Source organism: Parus major, chromosome 3 (assembly GCF_001522545.3).
Source record: "Parus major isolate Abel chromosome 3, Parus_major1.1, whole genome shotgun sequence".
NCBI lineage: Eukaryota > Metazoa > Chordata > Aves > Passeriformes > Paridae > Parus > Parus major.
The window spans coordinates 84,268,291-84,291,303 of record NC_031770.1 but is presented as its reverse complement, the minus strand read 5'-3'; the positions used below and the strand labels follow the sequence as shown (position 1 = coordinate 84,291,303).

Genomic DNA, 23,013 nt, shown 5'->3' with positions numbered 1-23,013 from the left:
AAATAGTACAACTTTTCTTTTCCTTTACAGGACCAATTTATGCTGAAATGATCCAGAACCTGCTTCTGCCAGTTCTTCAAAATAAGGAATGTAATTTGGTTCGTTATAATGTAATTAATGCATTACCCAATACAGCAGATTCTCTCATAGGGAGAGCTGCACACATTGCTGTTCTTGATTCAGAAATATTTTTAGAAAAATTCTTTCTTGTTGCTGCCCTAAAATATTTTCAGTAGAGAAAAGCATTGTAAGAGACTTGGTTATTACCTCATTAACAGATGAATTCAGATAATGTGTGGTGTTAAAGTATAGCTGCAGCTGTATTTTAAGAGATATTTATACTTTTTATATGGAAGATAATTTATATCATCCACACTTAGGGCTTTTTAACATCAACTTTACTTTCTAGGTAATGTGACTGTGCAATATTTTTTTATTTTGTTCTTTTTACTTTTCTATTACTTTTTCTTAATTTTGGGTACCTAATTATTTGGAGATTAAAGCACAGTGTGTACTTTTGTTTGGTTGGTTAATGGCTTTCAGACAACAGAAGTCGATGTTACTTGGCAACATTTTACAAGAGGCTTTAGATGCCAAAAATAAATTGGATTTTAAAATTCTAACAATGTCTTACGTGTTCACTTGTCGTATTTTAGCACTGTAGGAAGTTTTAACTGGAAACACAATGAGCTGCTAAAATACTGGATATTTGAAAATTACTGTATCTGCTACAGCTTAACAGTTTTCTACAAAATCATTACTGTCATTGTTAAATATGTTATGCTTGTGGGAATATATTTTCTACTGATCATCAAAAACATGTTCGTTTACATACTCAAATTTTATTACTGGAACTATTGTTTTCAGAAGCAAATGGCAACTAAGGATTTTTGGATGTTCAGTGATAGCTGCCTTCAAATAATTGGGGTTTTCTAGACTGTATTAGATGGTTCCTAACTGTCAGTTCTTCAGATAAACATGGACAATTTTATGTGGACTTCCTTGTATATATTTAAGTAAATGTTACAAATTTCTGCAATACTTTTATGAATTTAAGGAATTTTTAAATATTGTTAAAATGTTTTATTGACTATATATTGACTATAAAGTATTGTAAATATAAATCAATCTTCAAATGAGACAATATTATAAACTTTACCTAATTAGTGACATGGATAAAATGATTTTGATATACAGGAATGTTAAAGGTCTGACTTTCTACTGGTGCTGAATAGCATTGTTTGGTTTCTTCTTCCTTCCCTTTTCTCTGTTTCAAACAATAATTCACTAAAGGTGGGGGGGAAGAGTTACATGTGCATTCACTAATTGTACACTAATTGTAATGAACATTTTTTGAAAAATATAAATGTTGTATAATGCATGTTTATTTTTAGCATTGTGTTATTGCATCTGGTGTTAATAAAATGAACAAATTACTCTAATGAAAGCAATTAAAGAAACTGAAATGTTCTGCTAATTACCAAAATTCTGGGGAGGCTTTTTGTATATAATTAATAATTTTGTACTTTTGAAATTAATACAGCAATAATAGTTTATAATGAAGTGATTTTGCATTTGATATAGAATGTTGTATAATATTCTTTGTAATCTATGGCGGGGGAGAGTTCCCTATAACTTACAAGATGCTCAAATGAGTATGAGCACCTACAGTTCAGCAATGCACACACTGCAGAGTATTTTATTGGAGTTGTGTTAGGCAAGTCATTATGACACAAAGGTATCCTTAATACATTCTCACTATTACAATGCCTATTTTTATTCTTAATTTTGTATTATGATCTTGCTATTAAGCTCTAAATGTTCAAATTATGTTCCGGTGTCTCAACTGTCTTATTTAACAGTATTACGGGATTTACCTACTGGCTAAACTTTGAATAGCTGTTTAAGGGAGCTAAAGTTACAAAACATTCCTTGATTCACAATGAAGACTTTACACTGTTCTTAGGAAACAAGTATTTAGGTAGTTCTGTCACTATTGAAAAATGTCTGTCTTGCCTTCTGTCTCTGGAAATCTGTATGTGTAAAGCATGCTCCTGTGATCAGAAAAGCAGAAGTAATATGACAGAAATAGCCACTTTTTTTTCCTTTTTCTTTTTTTCCCCCTTTTTTGGGGAGGGGGGAGGTAACAGTACATCCCATCCATTTAAGGCAGTTTGAATGAGGTTTGTTCTTTGAGGAAAACAGATAGTACAGGAAATCATGTTATATTTGTGTGTAAGTATATGAAGGAACAGGGCAAATTAAGAGAACAATAAATTCATTCTCTCTCCCTTAATTTTTATTGCCCACTCCATATGTGGTCTGGTAGCCCTCTCAGTACTGTACCTTTTGTGAGGGCTGTCTGACATCCCAAAGGAATGTCTGACAGTAGTGAGAGGTGTGATGACCCCAACATGTCCTCGAAGCATAGGAAGTTCATATTTACTTACAGACTGTATGGTCACTTGCAGTTGCTCTCTGAACAACACATGCAGGCTGGGATATTTTGGACAACTGCATGTGTTGCATGGTATGTTCCCCCTACTCCTGCAGTTTTCTGCCTTCTCTTTCCCAGACCTAAATACAGACTTGTGTATACATAAGTCAGTTTCACTGATGAAGTAGCAGCTATGAACTGCTGCTACTCACCATCTCATCACTCCTATTTGAATGAGGGCTTCATCTTCCTTTAGTGATAGTGACCTCTCCTTCATCCAGCTATCCTGCAGCTGTTTGAATTATGCTGCTTACAGAGCAAGATGTAAAAACAGGAGGTCTTAACATTCCTTTAACTGTCAGTCTCTTGTTCCCTGAAGGCAGTAGGCTGGTACTGTTATTTCAAAAGCTCTCAGTGATATTATTAGGAGATCACTGCATAAACTGACATAGTGTCTGAACCTCTGTTTTCATGTTGTATATATAAATTAACTCCTTGGGTTGTGTTTGAATCCTTGATACCAACTAAACTTTCTGTTCCTGTAAATCTAGGCATTCCTGCTACTTTTGAAAAAGAGCTCATGTTGCATTGGACATCACCAGGCTTTACAGAAGAGCCAAGAGGTCTGACAGTGATGGAAAATTTACTCTGTAACCATGAAACAACCTTGTTTCCAAGCAGGTTCTATTTGCCTAGCCCTGACCAGGTGTGGTGTTCAGATAACTGAAGTTCTTCACGTGGTCTTAGAGGCAGAGGAGACATTTAGGAAATATCAGTACACTTGCAGCCCAGGGCACTTCTGGTTGTGTTGCTTTACAGATAGCCAGTAAACGAAGAAATGAAAACCTGAAAAGAAAACACTCAACTTAATGACAAAGTAAAAAATTCCTGTGGTGTATGCTACATTTGTTTTTACCAATGTTAACATCTATTATCTCCTTTTAGCCAAAATAGCTAGAAATTAATAATTCAGTAGTTACAAGTGAAATTTGACAGCAATACAATAAAGACAAGAAATGTGTTTTGAAGACATAATTTTAGGTGGATAAACACTACCTCATTAGTCTTTCGCTGCTATTTCATTCTTGCCATTTGAAATTTGGCATGTATGCTTGTATGTATGATGTATGCATACATGTATGATTTTTCATGGATTGTGTTAAGCGGTTTAGGTGCAGAGCTTACTAATACTTGGTCTCTACAGGCAGCTTAGTAAGTTTTTTTAAGGAGAGGATTTCATGTTTTTATTGTACTGAACACATAAATAATAAGTTCTTGAACTTTGATGAGCTCTGTTCAGATTTATTTCTTGCCACTTCTAGGCAGAACATTTTTTTCTGCATTCGTCTTTATTCCCTCTAATCTAGAGGCCCAGCATCTTGCTGTTAAAATAAAGTAAAGGGTTTCCATTATTTTCAGTCTCTGTTGTCTAATTAACCATGTTATAAAGGGCTGATTGAGAAAATGTCACTTGTAAGGCAGTCAGTTAAATTTAATCACTTTCAGTGTGTAGGCATTGCCAGATGTAGCTCAATAAACTCCAGGGAGTGCTGCTGCTCTTTAATTTACCAAGATTTACTTTCTTAAAGCTTTCATTTGCGAATGAAAATTGCTATTTAAAATTCAGATCTCCAAGTTACCTTCTTCAGGTTAGTATCTGTGTGGAGTGAGTTCTTTTTTATCTAAGAACAAGCTGGAGAAGTTTAAAGAGTGACAAAAAGCTGAAGTTGGCATGCTCAAAACGTGAACTGTAGTTAATTAACTGGAGCGTGACTCCATGCACACAGGTGTTGCTTATCCCGGGGTCAGGTTTATACTGAGTGTTAAAAGCAGCTTCACTGGTTTGAACTCGGAAACGGGAAAGATGCCGTCTGAAAGCACAAACACTTGTACATCACTGTAGTGTTAGCTTAAGTTCCTTCATGTCCTAAGCAGCCTTTGTATATTATTTGAACAATGTACAATTTTTTATATTAAAAACAAAATAAAAACCCTAGCTGGACTGCACTACACATTGAGGGGAAAACGGGTACTTGCAGCGCTGAACTCTTCACTGCATCGAAGAAAGAAGACATGTTTGCCCAGGGGCGGAGAGAAGAGTTACAGCGTATTTCTCGAGCACCTCTGTGAGCCCGTAGCTGCGTTCATCGGGACCGTGGCTCCCCAGGCGCCGTTCGCCTCTGTTTACCGGAGCCGGGGTGCAGCGCAGGGCCACGGGAAGCCGCTAAAACAGCCCTGACCGGGGCCGCGTCCGCTGCCCGCCCCCGGCTGCGGCCGCTGCCGCCTTGGGCGCCTGCGCGGCAGCGCTGCCCGCCCCGCACGGCTCCGATCCGGTCATGGCTCTGCGGCTGCTGCGCGCCGCGCCCGGGGCAGCGAGTAAGAGGCGGGCGGAAGGTGGGAGGGCCCGGGCTGTGCCGCGGAGGGGCTCCCCGGCTCCACTGCCCTTCCTCTCGCAGGAACTAGCGAGCCAGGGAACAGGGCGGGCGCCGCCCGCGGCTACCGGCGCTGGGGGGCTGGAGAGCGCCCAAGATGGCGGCGGGTGAGGAGTGCGGCACGTCCCGCCTCCTCAGCCGCGGGGCCGTGGGCTTTCACAGCTTTCCCCACACCTTCCATGTCCCTACAGTTTCCCTGCTCTCCCCACTTCCCCCCCTCCTCCCCCGCCCGTTCGGTATTAATATTCTCCCCTGTACTGGAAACCTACTGCTATCGGGCACATGTGTTTATTACAGAGGTTTTCTTGCCTTGTCGTTCCTTCATACTTATTAATGGCAGTAAAATGTTAGTGGTGTAACGTTTGGAGAATAGCGGGAGAAAACATATTGTAGACCTGGAAGTTACTGCTCTCTGCCCTTCACCGCAGGAAATTCAGGTGGTTTGTTTATAGAGGAGTAAGGCAGACCGGATAGCAGAGCCTGTCCCACAGGCCTCCGCTTGGGCTGTTTGTTGGTGCTTCCCTTTCCGTCAAAAGCTGAGGTTGTGTGATGTTATTGGTACAGTACTCCTAAAACAAACCAGTACGCTGTAAGGTAATGGAAGAGCTGTTAAAAATTTGTTGTTAGATGTTTGTGCTCTATTTGGCTGTCAAGTTTGTGGCAAGATGCAGCTGATGCTCTAATCATCTGAGCATCCCGATGTGTGCTCAGCTCCCACTGCGTGGACGGCTTTTTTAGAATAACTCACAGGCTGTGAGCCACTTCAAAAGATGGAATACTGTAGCACAGCTACTTTAAAGACTTGGGATTTTCGTCTTTAAGTTCAGTTATGTAATCAATAAATGGGAGGGCTTTGTGACACCGTGTAAAAGAGGAGGGAATCAAAGATCAGTTTGTAGAATGTGGTTTGCTAATGTTGATAGTTCATCTCATCTTTTTCAGAGATGATTAATGTTGAACTTTTGTCTCTTCTCTGTCAAGAAGGGTGTATTCTCGTCAAAAATATTAAGAAAATCTATCAAGAAAAATGGATTTTGCCTCTTCTCTGGTGACCAAGATAATCAATTTTGTACCAGTACCTTAATCTGATCTTTATTTGAATTTGGACCAGAATACCAGCTATAATTTAATTTTCTAGCTGACATTTCTTCTAGCTTACTGAAGAATGACAAGAAGCTTGACAGAAGTAGAAAGAAACGTTTGCGACAGATTAGATCCTTTACTGTTGATAGTTTGTTAAGTCATGCTTAAAGCAAAAAAAAACAACCAAAAAACAAAACCAGAAAAAACAAGCCACCAAAAAAAACACTACTCCTTTGGGGCTTTGGCTGACATAACACAGTTTATGTGGCTGTAGGGTTTGATATTAAAGATGTGGTATCTTAAAATTAATGAATATGTTGATTCTGGGAATAAAAGTGTGTTGCTGGTGTATATTAAGGTGTCAGTCAAATTGACAGTGCTTGAGAAGGCTTCCTGGTTTAATCTCCTTAAGAAAGTAGAATAATAGTTCTTTCAGGTACTTTGCACCCACTTGGTACGGGGTGGATTTCTGTTTAAATCTTGCTGCTTAAGAAATGTCAGAACTGCTTTAGGCACTTGTCCACAGCCAAAATATTTTTAGTGGATAGTTTATGCTCACTGTGGGCATTGGTCTTTTTTAACCAAAATGTTAGTAGGACTTTAAAGGAAAAAAAGTTAATGCTTTTAATGAAAGCATTTGCATGTGGTTACATAATTGAACTTAAACAAAGATTTTCCTGCTTTTGATTACCAGCTGAATTATTTTACCATCCTAAGGGAAACCCTGCTATCCTCTGCCGACATTTTGGGAAACCTGTTAGTAAGGGAACGTTTTATTTTTTTAAACCTTCCTTTGGGAAAGCAGAAGCTTTTTCTGACTAAAAAGTTGCTGGAAATGATCCAAGACATGGAAATCAGCAGGTTTCTTGGAGGAGGTTAGGATTTCTCCCAGAAAACAGACTGTACTGGTCTATGCTAGCATAATTACTGTTTAAGAGTCTAAAATACAAGAAAGTAACAGCAAAGATAAGTTCAAGCAGTTTAAAATACACTGTTTATGTGAACTGAGTTATACAACTAACACAATTTTGCCTACATATGTTTCTAGGGCCAAAAATAATTATCTGTGCTGATTCCTTAGGTGTTCATGAGTTGAATGTTAAATAATTTTTAGAATTTATTTTCCTGCCTTCCTCTCCCTCATCCCTGAAGAAGGTTCTTTTCAGAGTTGCTCTGGACAGTCACAGCATTAGTCAGTGTTAAACTCCCACATTTATGCTACATGTGTCCGTTTGCTTGATAGAGTCATCACTTCTTTGCCACTCACGGAGCAGCTCCAGCTCTAAGCCAGGAGGAAGATCTGAACCTGCTAAGCAGCCACTAAAGAAACCAAAGTTACCAGTAGGTCGGTTCGATGAACCAGAAGAGTCCAGCATGGAGAAGGAACCCCTGGAAAGTAAGTAATGTTTTACAAGATGGGAAGGTGTGTTTGAAAGGCAAGACTCTGAGATGCTGTGCTGATGTCAGTTTAAGAAGGTGACAGGTATTCAGCACTCTTTAGAATCACTTTCTAAGCTGGTTCTGAAGAAACGAACAGGCAGGGCAATGGGCACAAATTGCAGCAAATAGTGTACTGGTGGAGAGGAGGAGCCTTCAGAATAACCAGGGTCAAACATTGTAGCAAGTCACACAGAGAAGCTGGACTTTCTCTGCTCTTGAAGATAAGCAAATTTGCCTGGGTGGCCTGACTTACTGCCAGCCCTGCCTTTAGCAGGTCTGGAGACAAGTACTTGCCAAAGGTGCCTTCCACCACCACAAAGCCTTGCATGATTCAGAGAAACATAGCTGGTACTGGTCTGTAACAGTACAGCTGTAAATGGTGCCAGTAAACTCACCAGGGCAGCAGCTACTTTGTATTATCCAAAAAGCCTGTTTTATTTCTTAGTCCATAAAACATTTCTGATCCATGCTGCATTTTGTGGCCAACATTTCTTAGTCTTGCAGGCAGAGTTTTGAAAATAATTAATACTGAGTTTGCTGAGCATCTCAGTGAGGCCTGGACAGACCTAACGAGCTGGTATGGTTGTTGTGTTCTGGGGACCTCAGTGGGGCTGCATGACAAAATTGAGGTACAGATACATCACTTCTGAACTAAATAGGAACATACGTTTTTTTGTCACATGGGAGAAAGACAGAATCTCTTTCTTCTTTTCAATTAGCCATCTTCACTTAGCTAAAAGCCGTAGTCATGCTTTGTATAAATCACCATAGTGTGATGTTCTGCTACAGTTCATCAGTAGCAATAACCCATGTTTATCTATTTTGAGGTCTCGAGGACAAGCTCTTTAGTGTCTTGATAGATTGCTATAAATATCCTGACGACAAGATGACTGAAAAATCATAGAATCATAGAATGGTTTGGGTTGGAAAGACCCTTCAGGATCATCAAGTTCCAACATTCCTGCCATGGACAGGGTTACCTTCCACTAGAACAGGCTGCTCAAAGACCAGTGCAGCCTAGCCTTGAACTTTTCCAGGGATGGGGCATCCACAGCCTCTCTGAACAATTTGTTCCAGTGTCTCACCATCCTCACAGTAAAGAATTTCTTCCTAACAGCTAATCTAAACATACCCACTTTTATTTTATAGCCATTCCCGCTTGTCCTGTCACTACATACCCTTGTTTAAAGTCTCTCTCCAGCTTTTTTACAGGCTTTCTTCAGGTACTGGAAGGCTTCTAAAAAGTCTTTGCAAACTTTTGTGCAGACTGAAGAACCCCAATTCTCTCAGTCTGTCTTAATAGGAGAGGTGCACCAGTCCTGTGATTATCTTAGTGGCCTTCTCTAAACTTGTTCCAGCAGGTCCACCTCTTTTTTGTGCTGAGGATTCTACACAGTACTCTGGGTGGGGCTTAGGCTTGTTTTGTTTTGTTTTAAAACAAATATTTATTATACAAGAACTTTCAAAGAGGCAGTGCAAAGAATAACTTTCAACTACTTGCAGCAAATTAAACACAAGTTTCTTCTGGCCAACATCTTCATTAATTAAGTATTAACAAGTTGATGCAATATTTTCTTCTCACTCTTCTATATACAGAATATATTCTGCCTTACTATGGAAACAGGAAGCCAGGTCTGAAAGCACTAACATCCTGGGGAAAAGAAATACAGACTGATCTATTGTCTACAGAAGAAAGGCAGCAGAGTGCCCATTGGAAGCAGAATTTCCTTAGTCTGTAGACAGTACTTCATTAAATCATTCAAACACATTATCCTGCCCTTCTGTACAGTGCTGATGACTATCCAAGACTACATCCAATTCTTTGGATGTAGTCTTGGATAAACTTGGAAAAGTTATTTTCCAGAACTGGATGTGATACTGTCTCACAAGAGCATTGCCACTCACCTCCAGAAAATTAAAAAGTAGCATAGCTGTCACATCTGTCAGACCCTCCATATTCAACATCCAGGCAAGCCAGTGCCATGCATAGTTCAGTCCATCAGAATGTGCCCATTATTTAATTCCATAAGGCCACCAGAGTTGAATGACAGTAGCATAAAGACAAATTACTCCTTACATTCATTTAAGAAACTCTTCTTCTTCTTCTACCTTAGAATCCTTAATTTCATATCCAAAATCCTCAGATACTCTTCCACAGAAGTCCCCTCTTTTCATACAGGGCAAAATGGCATTTTTTGTGCAGCAGTGCTAAAATAATGTTTCCAACTCCAGAGTGTATTGCCCTGAGGCCACCACAGCCATTGGGAAAGCTGCATCATGGCGAAAAACTACTTCTGCTTCTCCTTCTTTCATTAATTTATCCTCAAGTTTGTCATTGTATTGTTGCTGTATTCTTGCATTATAGAATTATCTCCATGCAATTTCAGATTGTGGCTCACTTGAGAGTTAATTCACAGTTGGAGTTACTGTGTAAGCAGCTGCTTAATTCTCATCTTTTTATTCCTGGGAAAATCAATGCAATCACTGCTTCATTTAAAACATGCATAAGCAATATCTTTTGTTGTTTGCTTAGGTATTCCAAGTTTGGAGCAAGACTTAAGGTCTCTTTAGTTGCACCTGTGTTTTTTACATGTAATACCATCAAGAGTTTGCAAACTGCCTGTTGTATTATTAGGAAAAAACTATGAGTTGAAGCTGGATTTAGAATTCCCACTGCTCTGTAGCTATAGGGGAGAAATCTTCTGAGCGTCTGCATGCACTGTCAGCATGTCAGCAGTGCTTTGATATTGGGATGATGACATGTACGAAATAACATCAGGTGCATTTACACCCCTTGTACTGCCAGAGGTGCTCAGATGTTGATGTTTCTTTTCCTGGTCTCTATCAGTTATGAAACAGGCATCCTGGTATGTCATTCTGTATAGCCTGTAGTTGCATGAGTTTCTTCCATGACTTTTCTTTTTGTCTGCTGTCCAGAATTTCTGTTGTTGTCTTTTCTCATTTTCAACCCTGCACCTGTGTTGCTCACCAGGGCTGAGTTAGGGATATGACTGAGAGAGTCCCAAGTTAAGTGTATATATGGAAAGCTCTGGAAAATCAGCATGGCAAGGGACATGTGGGGTACTCTGAGTTTTTGGGAGCCCTGCAGTCTAGTGCAGGATGAGACTTGGCCTAGGGTGGTGCTGTGCCACAAGTACTTCATGGCTTGATGGCCTGAGTTAACTATTCTTTGGAGATGGCCCTGGGTAAAGGTTCACTGAGTAGTGTAAGAATGTTGGCTGAGGTACAGAAAGCTCTGTGGTGTTTGAGAAAGTAGCGTGAGCTGGCAGTGTGCTTCTCTTTTGTAGCAGAGTAGGGGGTTGGATGAAAAGCTGGACATGATCCAGCAGTGTATGATTGCAGTCTAGAAAACCAAATCCTGGACTCCATCAAAAGCAGCGTGGCCAGCACGTCAAGAGAGGTGATTCTCCTCCTCTGCTCTCATGTGACCCTACCTGGAGTGCTACATCCAGCTGTGGAGTCCTCAGCGCAAGAATGGCATGGACCTGTTTGAATGGGTGCAGAAAAGGGACACAAAGATGATCATAGGGCTAGAACGTCTCTTCTACCAGGACAGGCTAAGAGAGCTGAGTTGTTCAGCCTGAAGAAGAGAAGGCTTTGGGAAGATCTAATTGTGGCCTTGTGATGTCTAAAGGGCATTTATAAAATGTAGAGAAGGAGTTTTCATACAAGCAGATGGTGATAGGACAGGGAGCAGTGGTTCTAAGCTAAAAGTAGGCAGGTTTGGATTATATGTTAGGAAGAAACTCTTTACTCCCAGGGTGGTGAAGCATTAGAACAGGCTGCCCAATGAACCTGTGGATGCACCATTCCTGCAAATGTTCATGGTTAGGTTGGATGAGTCAACTATCCAACCTGGATGTTTTAAATACAAGACTAACAGAATCTTGACTAAAATTCAAGCTGAAATTGGAACAGAGTGCTTAAAATTAGAGAGACTTAAACAGCAAGTTACTTGGGGTTTTAGATTTAGTGAACATAAGTACAGAGTACCTGAAGGATGCAAGTTCTGACTTGAGAACCTGTGGTCTTTTTATGCCCCTGGACATTCAGTTGCTTCTTTGTTTGCATAACTGAATATGATCATACAACAGAAAATAATTTTATAGGACTCTGAGAAATGTTTAACTCAAGGTTTCCATTCAAAACAAAAAATAATTTGTCTTTGAAAATGAAACTAAAAGGAGAACATCATAAATTATAGCATCTTTATATTTGTCAACATTATAGAAATTTTAATGAACTTTCCCTGTTATTTTAGAATTCCCTGATGGAATCAATCCTACTACAAAAGAGAGGGGTGGACCTAGAGGCCCTGAACCTACACGTTTTGGAGACTGGGAGAGAAAAGGACGTTGTATAGATTTTTAATATTTAAATATCTGTATTGGAAATAAAATATTTCTAGTTGATGAAAAATATAATGTACAAAAAAAATCTCACCTGGATTTGTCGTGCTTATTGTTTCTGTTGTGCCACCACATTCTGTCATGTGATGAAGTTTCCGAATAATGCAATGTAATTAAACACAATGCTGCAGCTCAGATTATGGAGCTGTTAGTAGTTCAATGTCTGCCTGATCTTTAATACTACTTACACTGTGCAAGTATAAATGCAAGTGTAGTGGTGTGAAATGGTAGTCAGGGGCTTATTGAGATATATACCAATACAAGGGCTTGTATTTCTATATGAATGTAAAGATTTATGTGGTGTTGTAAACGTGTTGAAAGAACTTTGCATTTCATGAACCTGGACATCAGTCATCAAAAGTAGAACCAACTCTGAGGAGATCAGTAACTGACTTCACACAGTGGTTCCATGGTAAAAGTCCCTTTACTCAAAAACTTCCTGCTGTCCCCATTGCATTGAGTTGGGTGTTTTTTCCTGTTTGTAGGGACAGTCTTGTCTCTGATGACTGTAAGTAGCACAATGGAAATGGAGACTAGATTTTGGAGAGGGTCAGCTCTTGATTGCAAGTAGCATAGAGGTGCTCTATTTGCAATTCTAGAACATTGTTCTTTATCACTTGTCTTCTTCATGCTACTTGCATCATCTTTTCTAAGCGGAGATGCCCTTTTGCATATGGGCTAAATACTGCTTGGGAAAAATACAGCATTACTGTCTGAAATCATATGATCAAAGAGGACAAATTCCGTCAGGTGATCTAATATTGCAAGTCTTCAAGTTACTTGGCATCAAACTAAATATCTTTCAGTCAGACTGAGCTCAGTTCTTCATTCAAGAATTTTCCTAGTTGCAAGTACCATAGTAGAGTAGTAGTAGAGTGCAAATCTATCACTCGTGTAAGTACTTACTAATGAGAATAAGTTGTCATTATTGAAATGTGTGAACATGTGCTCTATTTCTGTGCAAGTTCTTTTTGATAGCCTGAACAAATGGATCTTCTCTAGTCCCAGAGAAAGGTATGGGTTTTGCATTACTCTGTGTTGGCTTTGCCCAGCTTTGCCTTTGTATGGTTTAACAAGAGCATTAAACCAGAGCAGCTTCCCCTAAAACTCACTTGACTGGCAGCCAGTGGGGGAGCTGTTTGTTGAAATCTGATAGTTTGTGTATCCTGTGTGTATGTTAGAGACATACATACTGTCTTGCTCTAGTTGTGAGTTTGGAAGTTTGTCTCAATGTGATGATTCCCTGCAAAAATACCAAACCTGTTCAGTTATAGGTTTATCAACCAAATACCTCACTGACAAGCAAAATGATAGTAATGAAAGTGTATTTCTCATAAAAGGTGTTAATTAGTGGTAATTACATTTTGAATCTTTAAATTCTATATCATGGCTTGAATATTGGAAAATTTGTTTGTATTTATATCTAATTCATTCTAGTTTCCCTTCTGTAGAGTGAAAGATCTTTCCAACATCTATTGGTATTTTCAGTTACCTAAAGATAGGCTGGGTTAGCTGTCTTTAATATATCCTGTTTGTTAATTATTTCTAGTAATGTTCTGCCTTGCCTTTTTAGTTGCTGGTGTGTTGGAAAATACTTTCTCACACGATACCCTGCCTTTTCAAATAGGAAGTGGAAATTTTAATTGGAAGCTTCTGCCTTTTCTGCATCATTATTAATAGGCTTAACATCTTAATTCATGAAGAGGTGGTAAAATACTGCAGTATTCTAGTATTTTTCAATTCTAAATCTTTTCCATGGATTGTTGCATTACTTCATTATCTTCTCATACTGGGTTCTGACCTTCCTAGCACACACTTCATGAATGAAGTTGTACTTCTTGGCATTTACTTCTTGGCATTCCTGATTTTCAAATCCAATTGCTTTCCTCAGCATCAACTGCAGGTGCCTTCCTCCCCGGATGCAGAATTATGCTGTTTTGATTTAGCATATGGAAAACTGCTCTCACTTTCCCATCATTTTCTTTACATTTAAGTCTCTTATCTTTGGTCTCCTTTAGCTTTGTGATTAAAGGCTGACCCAAGTACTGTCCAGGTCCCTGCTTGTCTTCTTTCATGCAGGTGGTGGCTGGTGCTGTCAGAGCCACGGGCAGGCAGTCCTTCCTGTCAGAGCTCAGGCAGGTCCTAGACACTCCATGCCAGTATCCATGAAGTACCTGGATTTGGAAGATAGTTCTGAGAGCACTAGCATCTGTACCAGTAAGACAGGGTGTCTCGTAAAGGCAGGGATTTTGCTTTCCATCAAAAACAGAATCACAGAATAATTTAAATTGAAATAGACCTCTAAAATCATGAAGTCCAACCATTAACCAAACACTACCAAGTCTGCCACTAAATCTGCCACTGAGTGCCACATCTATATATCTTTTAAATACCTCCAGGGATGGTGACTCAACCACTTCTCTGGGCAGTCTGTTTTAAGCTTGACAGCCCTTTCGTTGAAGAAATTTTTCCTAAAATGAAAAACCTGTTGTTAACCCATGTTATAAATAGCTGAAAAGGAATTGGTGCATGGGAAATAGAGGATACCACTTCTGTCTTGAGCAGCTTCAAGCCTTTTTTGCCACCTCCCAGGTTGGTGCCAGTAACCAAGTACTTGCTGAACTTGTTTATTGGAATGTGTCAATAAGACATAGGAAACTGAACATATAAACAAAATAATATGTAAGAGCCAGAGTGAATGCCAGGGGGCCGCCTTACATTGGCAATTTGGCATTTACCAAAAAGAGGAGCCCTGGGCTCCAGTAACAGATTAGCACAAAATCCTATGGTGCTGCAAAATCTCTTGTGGTACCTGTCAAAAGTGATCAGGGATAGAATGTAACAAATGATACAATGGTATTGTAGGGTACAAACGATCATTTCTCTTTGTTTTCTTGCAGAACCTGCAGTCAGCACTTTTTTGGAGCTGTTTTCCTGCTCTTCCCAGATAATTGCTATTAACAATTCACTGGAATTTAGCATTAGGGTAAGAAAACAGATTGGGGCATTAGCTATTAGATCAGCCATAGATATGGTTTTATAATAAATACTGATTGAATATTTTTTTGAACTCTTTATTAGCATAAACAGTGTAGAGCAGCAGGGGTTGTATACTAACATTTTCTGTTAACTTTCTTGTAGACAAAAATTGTTCTGTGTATGTAAGCAAATTCTTGCAGTACTGAAGTTTCAATTTACAGTTAAAGAAAATATGTGCTTTATATTGCCTTATTTGGAAAGCATGTATTTCAGTGTTAATTCTATTAAGTTGAAACACAGGATACGTAATAGAAATTATGTATAGTGAAATTACCTGTGATGGTAGCATATGTTTGTAAAGCACCCTAGAATGTTGTTACAAATCTTCACTATTTTTTCAGTTGGCTGCAATAAATGATGACACATTCCAGTGGTCTGTAGTGACAGATGCATTATATGCCTTTTTATTACCCTTATTTTGATATTCATATTGAAAAAGCACCACACCATCTTGTGCTGAAATGTCAGGAAAAGGAGGAAAACTGTATTCATTTATAAAACAAGCAGTTTTGGAAGTTCTGTGTGTTTTGTAATTGTTCATGAGTCAATATGCAGTATCAAGTATATCAGAGCATAAGGAAATGGCTTGAAATGTGTTTCCATGTGTGATGGAGATCAAAATCATGCACATTTGTGGTCACTTTCTTGTTTTTATAAAATGCAGTATAAAATAACTTTACTTTTCTGGTGGTCAGTGTTTCATATCAGACCAGCTGAGATGTGCAGGCTACATTCTAATGTGGGTATGACCGTGCTCCCTCTTCCAGCTCCAAAACTGCTGCTTGTTTAGGGGTAGTCATACCTAATCTTCTCAAACACTTTTGGTGCAGAAAGGGTGTCCCAGCAGAAATTGAATCTTAGCTACAAAATGGCAAATCCTGACAAAAGAGCTCTATTTAAAATGAGTGCTCTGTGGGGTGGAACTAACAAAGTCCTGTTTCCTGTGAATGTCTTACACCCCCTGCAGATTAAGCATCTTTCTCCATGTTCCTGTGTTGATTGACATTATCTCCACTAGGCCAGAGATGAGGCATCTTTATGCCCATCTCTTCCCCCTGAGAGGAATTCTTTGAACCTCTTTCCCAGCCACTGATTTCCACAGAGCTTTCAAGAGCTTAGTTCTCTTGATGTCTCTCCTTGACACCTTTTCAGAATATGTTGGACTTACTGACCTTTGAAGTGCGGAGGCAGTGTAGATATTGGCCTCCCATCCTTTGGAAACCAAGCTGTTGTATGACTTTGACCATACATATTTTCTTCAGGAATATTCAGCATCTCGCTGAATTTTTCTGCAGTGAGAATGGATTTTTTTTTTCCCCTCAAGTAACATTAGAAGTGCAAATTAAAGCTTGCAGCAAGAAAGTCTTTGACATGCATTCTCCAGGCATTAAATCTCTCAGTCATCTACAGCCTTGTGCCTTGAAAAAAATCACATATTTTAATGTTGCCTTTTTTAGGGTGAGAGTGTTCAAAGAAGCTCTTTAAGGTCCTTACTTAATACATAAATTTATATTAAAGCTGACATACATGGCCCATTAAAACACAGCTGTAATTCTCAAGTGTTAGCCCCTGACAAAAGACAGGTGAGTTATGCAAAGGTGGTCAGGTTAGTTCTAGAAGCCAGATACTGAAATATAACTTACCCTCTCCTAACTGATGTTTTAAATTTCAGTGACTTACGTCGCCTTCTGTGCTTCCCTCCTAGTTGTAGTGCAGGGAGGTGCCTCTAAAAGGTAGTCTGGTCTCAGTATGGGGAGAGTTTTTCATTACAGATGGTAAATGGGGAATGATGGTTTTAAGGGCATCCTCTCCACTGACTTTAAAGGCTGTCTAAAGAGCTCTCTTAAGTCAGATGCATTAGGTGTCAGCACCATGGTCATAACAAGGGAAGCCAGGGTGTACAGAACATGTGAACTACTCACTTCTTCAGAGGGGCAGGGCTGCAGTGAGGCAACAGGACCTGCAGTGCTTTTGTTGCCTGCACCCTTCCCAAACACTGGTGGCAGAGAAGGGGATGTCCAGGGCCAGCTCTTAGACACCTTGTAAAAGGGAGTTACATTGTCTTAAAATGAGAGGAAAAAGGCTAAAGCTAGCTTTTTAAATTCCTTCTGCCTATCCACCTCCCAAGGAAATGCCTACAGCATGATACAGCCAAGAGGATAACACTGGATAAACTTATACTCAGGTGACAACAAGTATCTCAAACCTACAAATTAGTTGGGATTTTTTCCTTAATAAGGGTGAAGTGCATCAACCTAACAACTAAGCAGTCTTATCTGACATGCTGCTGAGAGGGAGCTAACTTAAAAATAAAACTGGCAGACTAGGAAAAAGTCATATATTTGCTCAGCAAACCTTTAGTCTGTGTGACTTCCTTGTGAGAGGCTAAAGAACAAAGAATGATGTGTTTTCAGCTACCATTTGAAAGCTGGGGAAAATTCCACCATGTCTTAAAAGACAAGCAAGTGTTGCTTAGCTCAGGGAGTATCCTGCTTTTAGTTTACATTTTACCCTAGGGCTTTCACTTACAAGTTCTGCAGTATGTATGTGTGATCTTTAGACAGATTTTTTCCCCGATGATTTCCTTGAGACAGGACTGCAGTAGCTGTTTGGTCTGGCAGGCGTATTGTTTCATTCTCCCTGCTTTCAGCCTGATAATGACAGCTACAGCTTGCTTAATATTAAATTGCGTATTACTTAATTTCACTTTTACTTTTTGCTGTCCTTGAAGTGTTTTTTTGATAGGTTGTACCCTTATTTTCTCTGTAGTAGTAACAGGGCACATTGTAACATTAATCAAAAATTGCAGGTGTTTCTCTGTTGGAGTCTGAGATACAGATTGTGTGCCCTTGTTTTTAATATTTAGTTCTAGAATTCAAAGAAACACTGAATTTCATATAATATGAAATTCATGGGCATGTTTTCATGGTGATACATGAGAACAAATGCTAAAGTTAAATAAGAAAAGTGTGAATGTGTAGATTAGAAAGTTTCTTGAATCACTGGGTGAATGGGTTGAGGTTTAGAGTTTAGGGTAGTTTAGAGAGCAGGGGACAAGATGGAGGATTTAGGGTGTTGTCTTTTGTCCTTCTTCTTTCTTCTTCATGTTCTTTCCTAGGGGTTTTTGAGTAGTAGTAAGTGATTGGGTAGAAAATGCGGCAGTGCAGCATACAGGTGTTGGGTCATTGGGTCACTAATAAAAATAATTTAGTTGGCACCTGTTAATTGGGTAAATGGACATAGAAAAGACCTTGAAGAAGATCTTTGTTAGCCATTTTACCCCTTTTCTATCATAGTGCACATAGCTCCTTGTATCTTGTAATGCTGATAAGAAAAAATAAGCAACTGAGACCGAACGAGAGAAAAAACTAACCTCCCGTCTCATCAATCTTCAGTTCAAAGGGAAAAGAACCCAAATCAAAAAGTCCATAAAGAGACATTTCTCCTTCTATTTCCTTTCTTTGGAGGAAGTATTTTGATAATACAGGAGATTTTTGTATGTGAAGATCTTATCTACAGTCAAGAAAGATAACTGGAATTTCTCCAGTTGCATTTGACTCTCAAATTTAAGTTCATTATTCTGTCAAAATCTAGCTTTTGTGTGAAGTCAAAGATGCAAAGAGGGAGAAAGGGATGCTTCTAAGAAGCTGCATCAGCCTCCCTGTAAGTTTTAAACATAAACCCAAACTCATTTCAAGATCTCCTCAGTGAAAGTCACTTAGCTGTCTGGTTACATTATTTAGTTCTGTCAGAGCATATAGGTGTGGTCCAGTCTGTCCAGTCAGGACATTTTGGTATGTCAGGACTGTTCCAAAACGAGCTTTTATAGTTTCAAGTCTTAATTTGCACAGAGAAATACCATGCTAAAGTGGTACACATCTGACTGGTAGGTACATTGTAGGCTCGCCTGTGAATGACTGCAGGCATCAAAACCTCTCTGAAGTGGCAGAGAGATTTGAGTAAAAGGGCTCAGAGAGCCAGGTGGTTACCGTCTGGTCCTATTGTCATCACCATTCTGAAGATAAACTGGGATTTATTCCTCCTTAACAGAAATCTCAAAAAGGTGTCTGTACCTGCTACTGTTTCAGGAGATGTGCTGCATCCTCTCATCCCCTCACTCAGGAAGACCTCTGATGGAAGAGCAACTGCCAGGGAGAAGCTGAACGGCACTGAAGAGGTGCAGGAGGCAGCTAATGTGTGTTTGGGCAGCTGATCACCAGATGGTCGGTCCTTCCTATAAAATTATTTGTAGAGAAGTGTGAATAATACTGGGTGTATCACAGAGGCCTGCTGGGCTCCACAAACCCTGTGTGAGGGGAAAAACAGAATGCTCAGTGCAGGATCTGTGCCGCTACTGTGGTGCTTCAGAGGGAGCCAGAAAGCAAAACAGCACAGGTACGTAAGGAAAGAATAAACTTTTTCATTTTGCCATATTATATAAATAAGGGTGGCTGGATAATGAGGTGGCCAATAGTGTGCTGTTTTATGGAGGGGAGGAGAGACAGGAGTAGGCTTCTCCACATGCACCAAGCCTTGTGCTTAACCTGGACCCTGGTCTCTGTTTCTGGAGTCTTTCCTTCCATTCTTGTGTGTCAAGGTCACTGCAACATCTGATGTTTTATTATAGCCTTTTCCTTGTTGCAGCTAGTCCTGCAGTGCTGGTCTGGCTGGGATTCCTGCATTTCAGAAAACCCCAGCTGACCAAGGAAGCCCCTCAGCACGTCCATCAGCAGGTCCCTCATGTAACTCCTTAAACCCAAAATGTTTTGAACCCTTGAATTGGCATCTTGTGGAGGTAGGCAAATATTTGTCCCTCACTAAGAAGAATGTCCCTGACCTGCAGTGTTGGTGCATACATTTCATGTCTGATCATCAGCAGAAAATGGAAAACTTACTAGTTTATTTCATACCATAGTAGAAGTTTCAGTTCTTACCTCTTTCCATCTCTGCTTTGACATTATTCCAAGACTTTTTTCCTGTCACAGAAGTGAGAGTGTTTTTTCTTTCAGTTTTTATCAAAAAAATGGTTATGTCCTTTCCAAGTTGTGTTGAAACAGGACTGATGGCAGGGCAGGATTTATGATGGTGCTGGCATTAGTTTAGACCATGGTGGCACCAGGAAACATGGTGTTCGTTTGTTATCTCTGAGCAAAGGAAAGAACAATTCCTTCTGGCCTTTAGGAGAAAACTAATGTATTAAGGAGCTTGTTTCAGCATCTTGTGATTGCTGGGAGAGAAATTTTAAGGTGGGGATCAGAAATTTGGCAAGAAATCCCTCCAACATTTTGAGCTGCCTCATCTGTAGGAAATTTTCATCCAGCCTAATTTGGGAATAGCAGCCCAAATTTCACTTTGTAGTCTGCAGAACGCTTTCTGTCTGCAGTACTTCAGCAGCCAGAAACATATTTCTAAAACTTCAGGAGTGGTCTGGATGTTGTACTGTTCTGGACACACAAGAAACATTTCCTTAAGCCTGTGTCTTGTGCATTTTTAGTGTTGTTCTTTAAAAGTTAGGCTGTCTCCAAGGAAGTTTCCTCATCAGAAGCAGTTTTTAGCATGAGTATGCTGCTTTTATAAACTCAAGGACAAGAGACCTGGATTTACTGTAGATTCTGGAAGGGTTTGGCATACTGGAGACTGACTACTGATGCCTTGGTAATTTGTTGACACTGATTGGCATGCAGGGCCTTTCCCTTAGTCCATGAGCAGTAGAACACACTGCAGTGCTTCCCTGGTGGCACACAGGAAGAATAAATTCTGTGGGAAAGCAGTCAGCTGAGTTTCCTGTGGACAGTAAGGCATGGACAGTGTGACCCGGCATGTAGCTGCCACAGACCTCTCTCACACACCCTCTAGGCTACATCCAGTCACAAATTCATCCTTTCCTATCACCTCACTCCCAGTACTTTCAGCTCTTTTCCCTAATTTCCTTGACTACAAGCTGGGCAAACCAAAGCAGCTGCAGAGTATGCAGATGACACTGCTTTCCTGCTGCCCCATGTAGATGCAGGACAGCTCACAGGCTTGCTTAACAGCAAGAGGAAGCTTTGTCCTCTCAAGGCAGATGGGCTCTGCAGGCTGCTAAGCCCCCATTGTCCTGTCAGACACCGTACAGGCAGCAGTCTGGACTCTCAGCATTTCCTGCTGAGTACTAATCATGGGGTTCTTCTCTCTGGTCAATGTATGTTGTTCGTCTCCATGGAAGGAAGCTGCCTCCCACACAGAGCTGAAAATGAAAATTGTAACTGTTTCTAGAACATGAATATCTACATACATTTGCATACTCTTATTCACACAGATATATATATGTACACACACACCCCTAATACAGAATCATTTGCCAATTTCATCCCTGTGTGGGAGGTTGAAACTTTATGGAACCATTTCACAATGCATCAAAACTTCATAGATCACAATTATAATAAAGAGTTTTATGTAGTAAAAGTACAGCTAATAGTGTTTCTTCTGGAGTTTATATTACATAGAATTTTGAAAACTGAAAAAGTTACAAGCAGATCAAGACTGGTTTAAATACTAATTTCTCTTCTCCACTTCTGAAAAGTTGTTTAGAAAATGCGTATTTTTGTGGCTAATAAAGAGGAATACACCAAACTGTAAAAGAACTGATTGTGTCAGCAGGAACTATGGCCAGAGTCCATCTAGGCCTGCATCTTTCATCTGACAAAGGTATCACCAAGTGCTTTGGTAGAAGTCCTCTTGTAAAAGACATTTTGAAACATCAGTGGGACAAATGTTTGTTTCAGTCTTCTGTTATGTCTTACCATGGTCTGACAGTTTAGTTTTTAAGTCTGTGTGGTTTTTCAATACAATTCTCTTACAGACCCTGTGTTTTCAAGCAGTTCTTTGTCTTGTACACAAAATAAATTGTCTAGAGACAAGACTAGACAATAGGTATAAACTAACTTTGGAAATCATTTAAGGATCAGCTGCTTCTTTGAAACTCTTTCTAATGGTTGTTTTAATGCTATAATTAGTCAAGAGGACCTGAAGCGTTTCCTAAGTGGGAAAAGAGAGTCCATAAAATGATAAAAATCATTAAAGGAAGTAATTTAGAGCATAAATTTAAGATAGTAGAGACCTCAATAGCTGTACATTTCTAGTGATTTTAGTGTATTTGAGACTGAATCCAGTGTGAATAAAGATATATTTTTTCCTCATTGCAAATATTCAGTTGAAGCCACAAGAAGGCATGTTGGGTATTTCTCATTTGTAATAACAACATCATTATGCTCTTAGAGTAGTGGGAGAAGAAAATTTGAAATGCTGCCAGATGCAGTTACATTTCTCAGTGGAGAAATCTGAGTATATCAGTCTTTTGCTTAGTTCTGTTTACAAAGTTTACACTCAGAAGTGAATCCTTGCCTTTGCCTATTCAATTTTATGGCTTTTATTTTCACCTGAAATTCTAATATGATCAGTATCTAATTTCTGTGATCTGTACCGTGTCTTCTAATTGCATGTGCCAAACAAGTGGATGGAGGACTGTGCCATTCTTGGTTTCTCCTCAGGTATGCACAATTTGCTGTATTCTTGACATTAAAAAATGATTTCTGGCCAACTGTAGCCCGTATTTCTTACTCTTCTTATCCAGTTGAGGATTGTTCAGCTTCTATATATCACAGCATTTGCTCTTCTACTTGTATTGCTTTCCTGCACTGGTCACAGAACTGGCACAGAATGCTTCATTTGCATCATCAGTAAACAATGGGAAGAATTTTGAAAACACATGGAGCCTAATACTTCATAATCAGGGTTCTCTGTTAGTGGTCAACAGTGCTGAGAGGCTGTGTCATATGAACTAAACCACATCAGTAGTGGCTGAAGTGTCTTTAAGAACTAGAAAAACAAGACATCAGTGAACTTTGTGTATGTGAATGAAGTTAGTACAGTTGGCTGATGGTGGGGAATGCTACTGCACGGAGTAAGGAATTAGGGTCTGCAGAGGACAATAGTAATTAAAAAATACTTTGGAAATATTCTTGTGCACATACCCCTTACTTCTTGAGTAAGAATCAACTCAAATATGATATACTGAGTACATTATAAATAGATACAAATATGTATATATTTGCAAACGTTACCTTAACAAAGTGTACAGGTATTAATACTCTTGGATGCTAATCTGATATAT

General features: G+C 39.5%; 2 protein-coding genes and 1 long non-coding RNA gene across 6 annotated transcripts in view; 2 read left to right on the top strand and 1 right to left on the bottom strand.

The window, feature by feature from the left end:
* Positions 1-1,442, top strand: part of FAM135A (family with sequence similarity 135 member A) — a 79,092-nt gene extending 77,650 nt beyond the window's left edge. For all 3 annotated transcript variants that reach the window (XR_004496486.1, XM_015620635.3, XM_015620633.3), the window contains one exon: positions 31-1,442. Coding sequence is in view for 2 of the 3 variants with exons in the window: in XM_015620635.3 (XP_015476121.1) it covers positions 31-236 (206 nt within the window). In the remaining variant the exon portion in view is untranslated. The remainder of the gene's footprint in view (positions 1-30) is intronic.
* LOC107201435 lies at positions 943-4,704 on the bottom strand. Its single transcript, XR_001520209.3, has 2 exons — positions 4,078-4,704; positions 943-3,283 (listed from the first exon to the last, which is right to left on the bottom strand). It is a non-coding gene; the product is annotated as an uncharacterized LOC107201435 (long non-coding RNA).
* Positions 4,702-22,445, top strand: SDHAF4 (succinate dehydrogenase complex assembly factor 4). Of its 2 annotated transcripts, XM_033512987.1 has the most exons (4): positions 4,845-4,976; positions 7,196-7,348; positions 14,723-14,808; positions 18,950-22,445. In XM_033512987.1, the coding sequence occupies exons 1-4, from the start codon at positions 4,967-4,969 to the stop codon at positions 19,022-19,024; spliced, it is 324 nt and encodes a 107-aa protein (XP_033368878.1). In that variant the 5' UTR covers positions 4,845-4,966; the 3' UTR covers positions 19,025-22,445. The 2 variants fall into 2 exon arrangements, with proteins under 2 accessions (XP_015476129.1, XP_033368878.1); XM_015620643.3 differs by lacking the exons at positions 4,845-4,976; positions 14,723-14,808; positions 18,950-22,445 and adding exons at positions 4,702-4,813; positions 11,675-11,982.
* The last annotated feature ends 568 nt before the right edge of the window (positions 22,446-23,013 follow it).

What these genes read in the sequence shown, in the direction of transcription:
- SDHAF4 (XM_033512987.1), top strand. An exon ending in GGAGAAGGAACCCCTGGAAA is followed by an intron (nt 7,349 to 14,722) that starts GTAAGTAATGTT and finishes GTTTTCTTGCAG; the next exon opens with AACCTGCAGTCAGCACTTTT. An exon ending in CACTGGAATTTAGCATTAGG is followed by an intron (nt 14,809 to 18,949) that starts GTAAGAAAACAG and finishes CTACTGTTTCAG; the next exon opens with GAGATGTGCTGCATCCTCTC.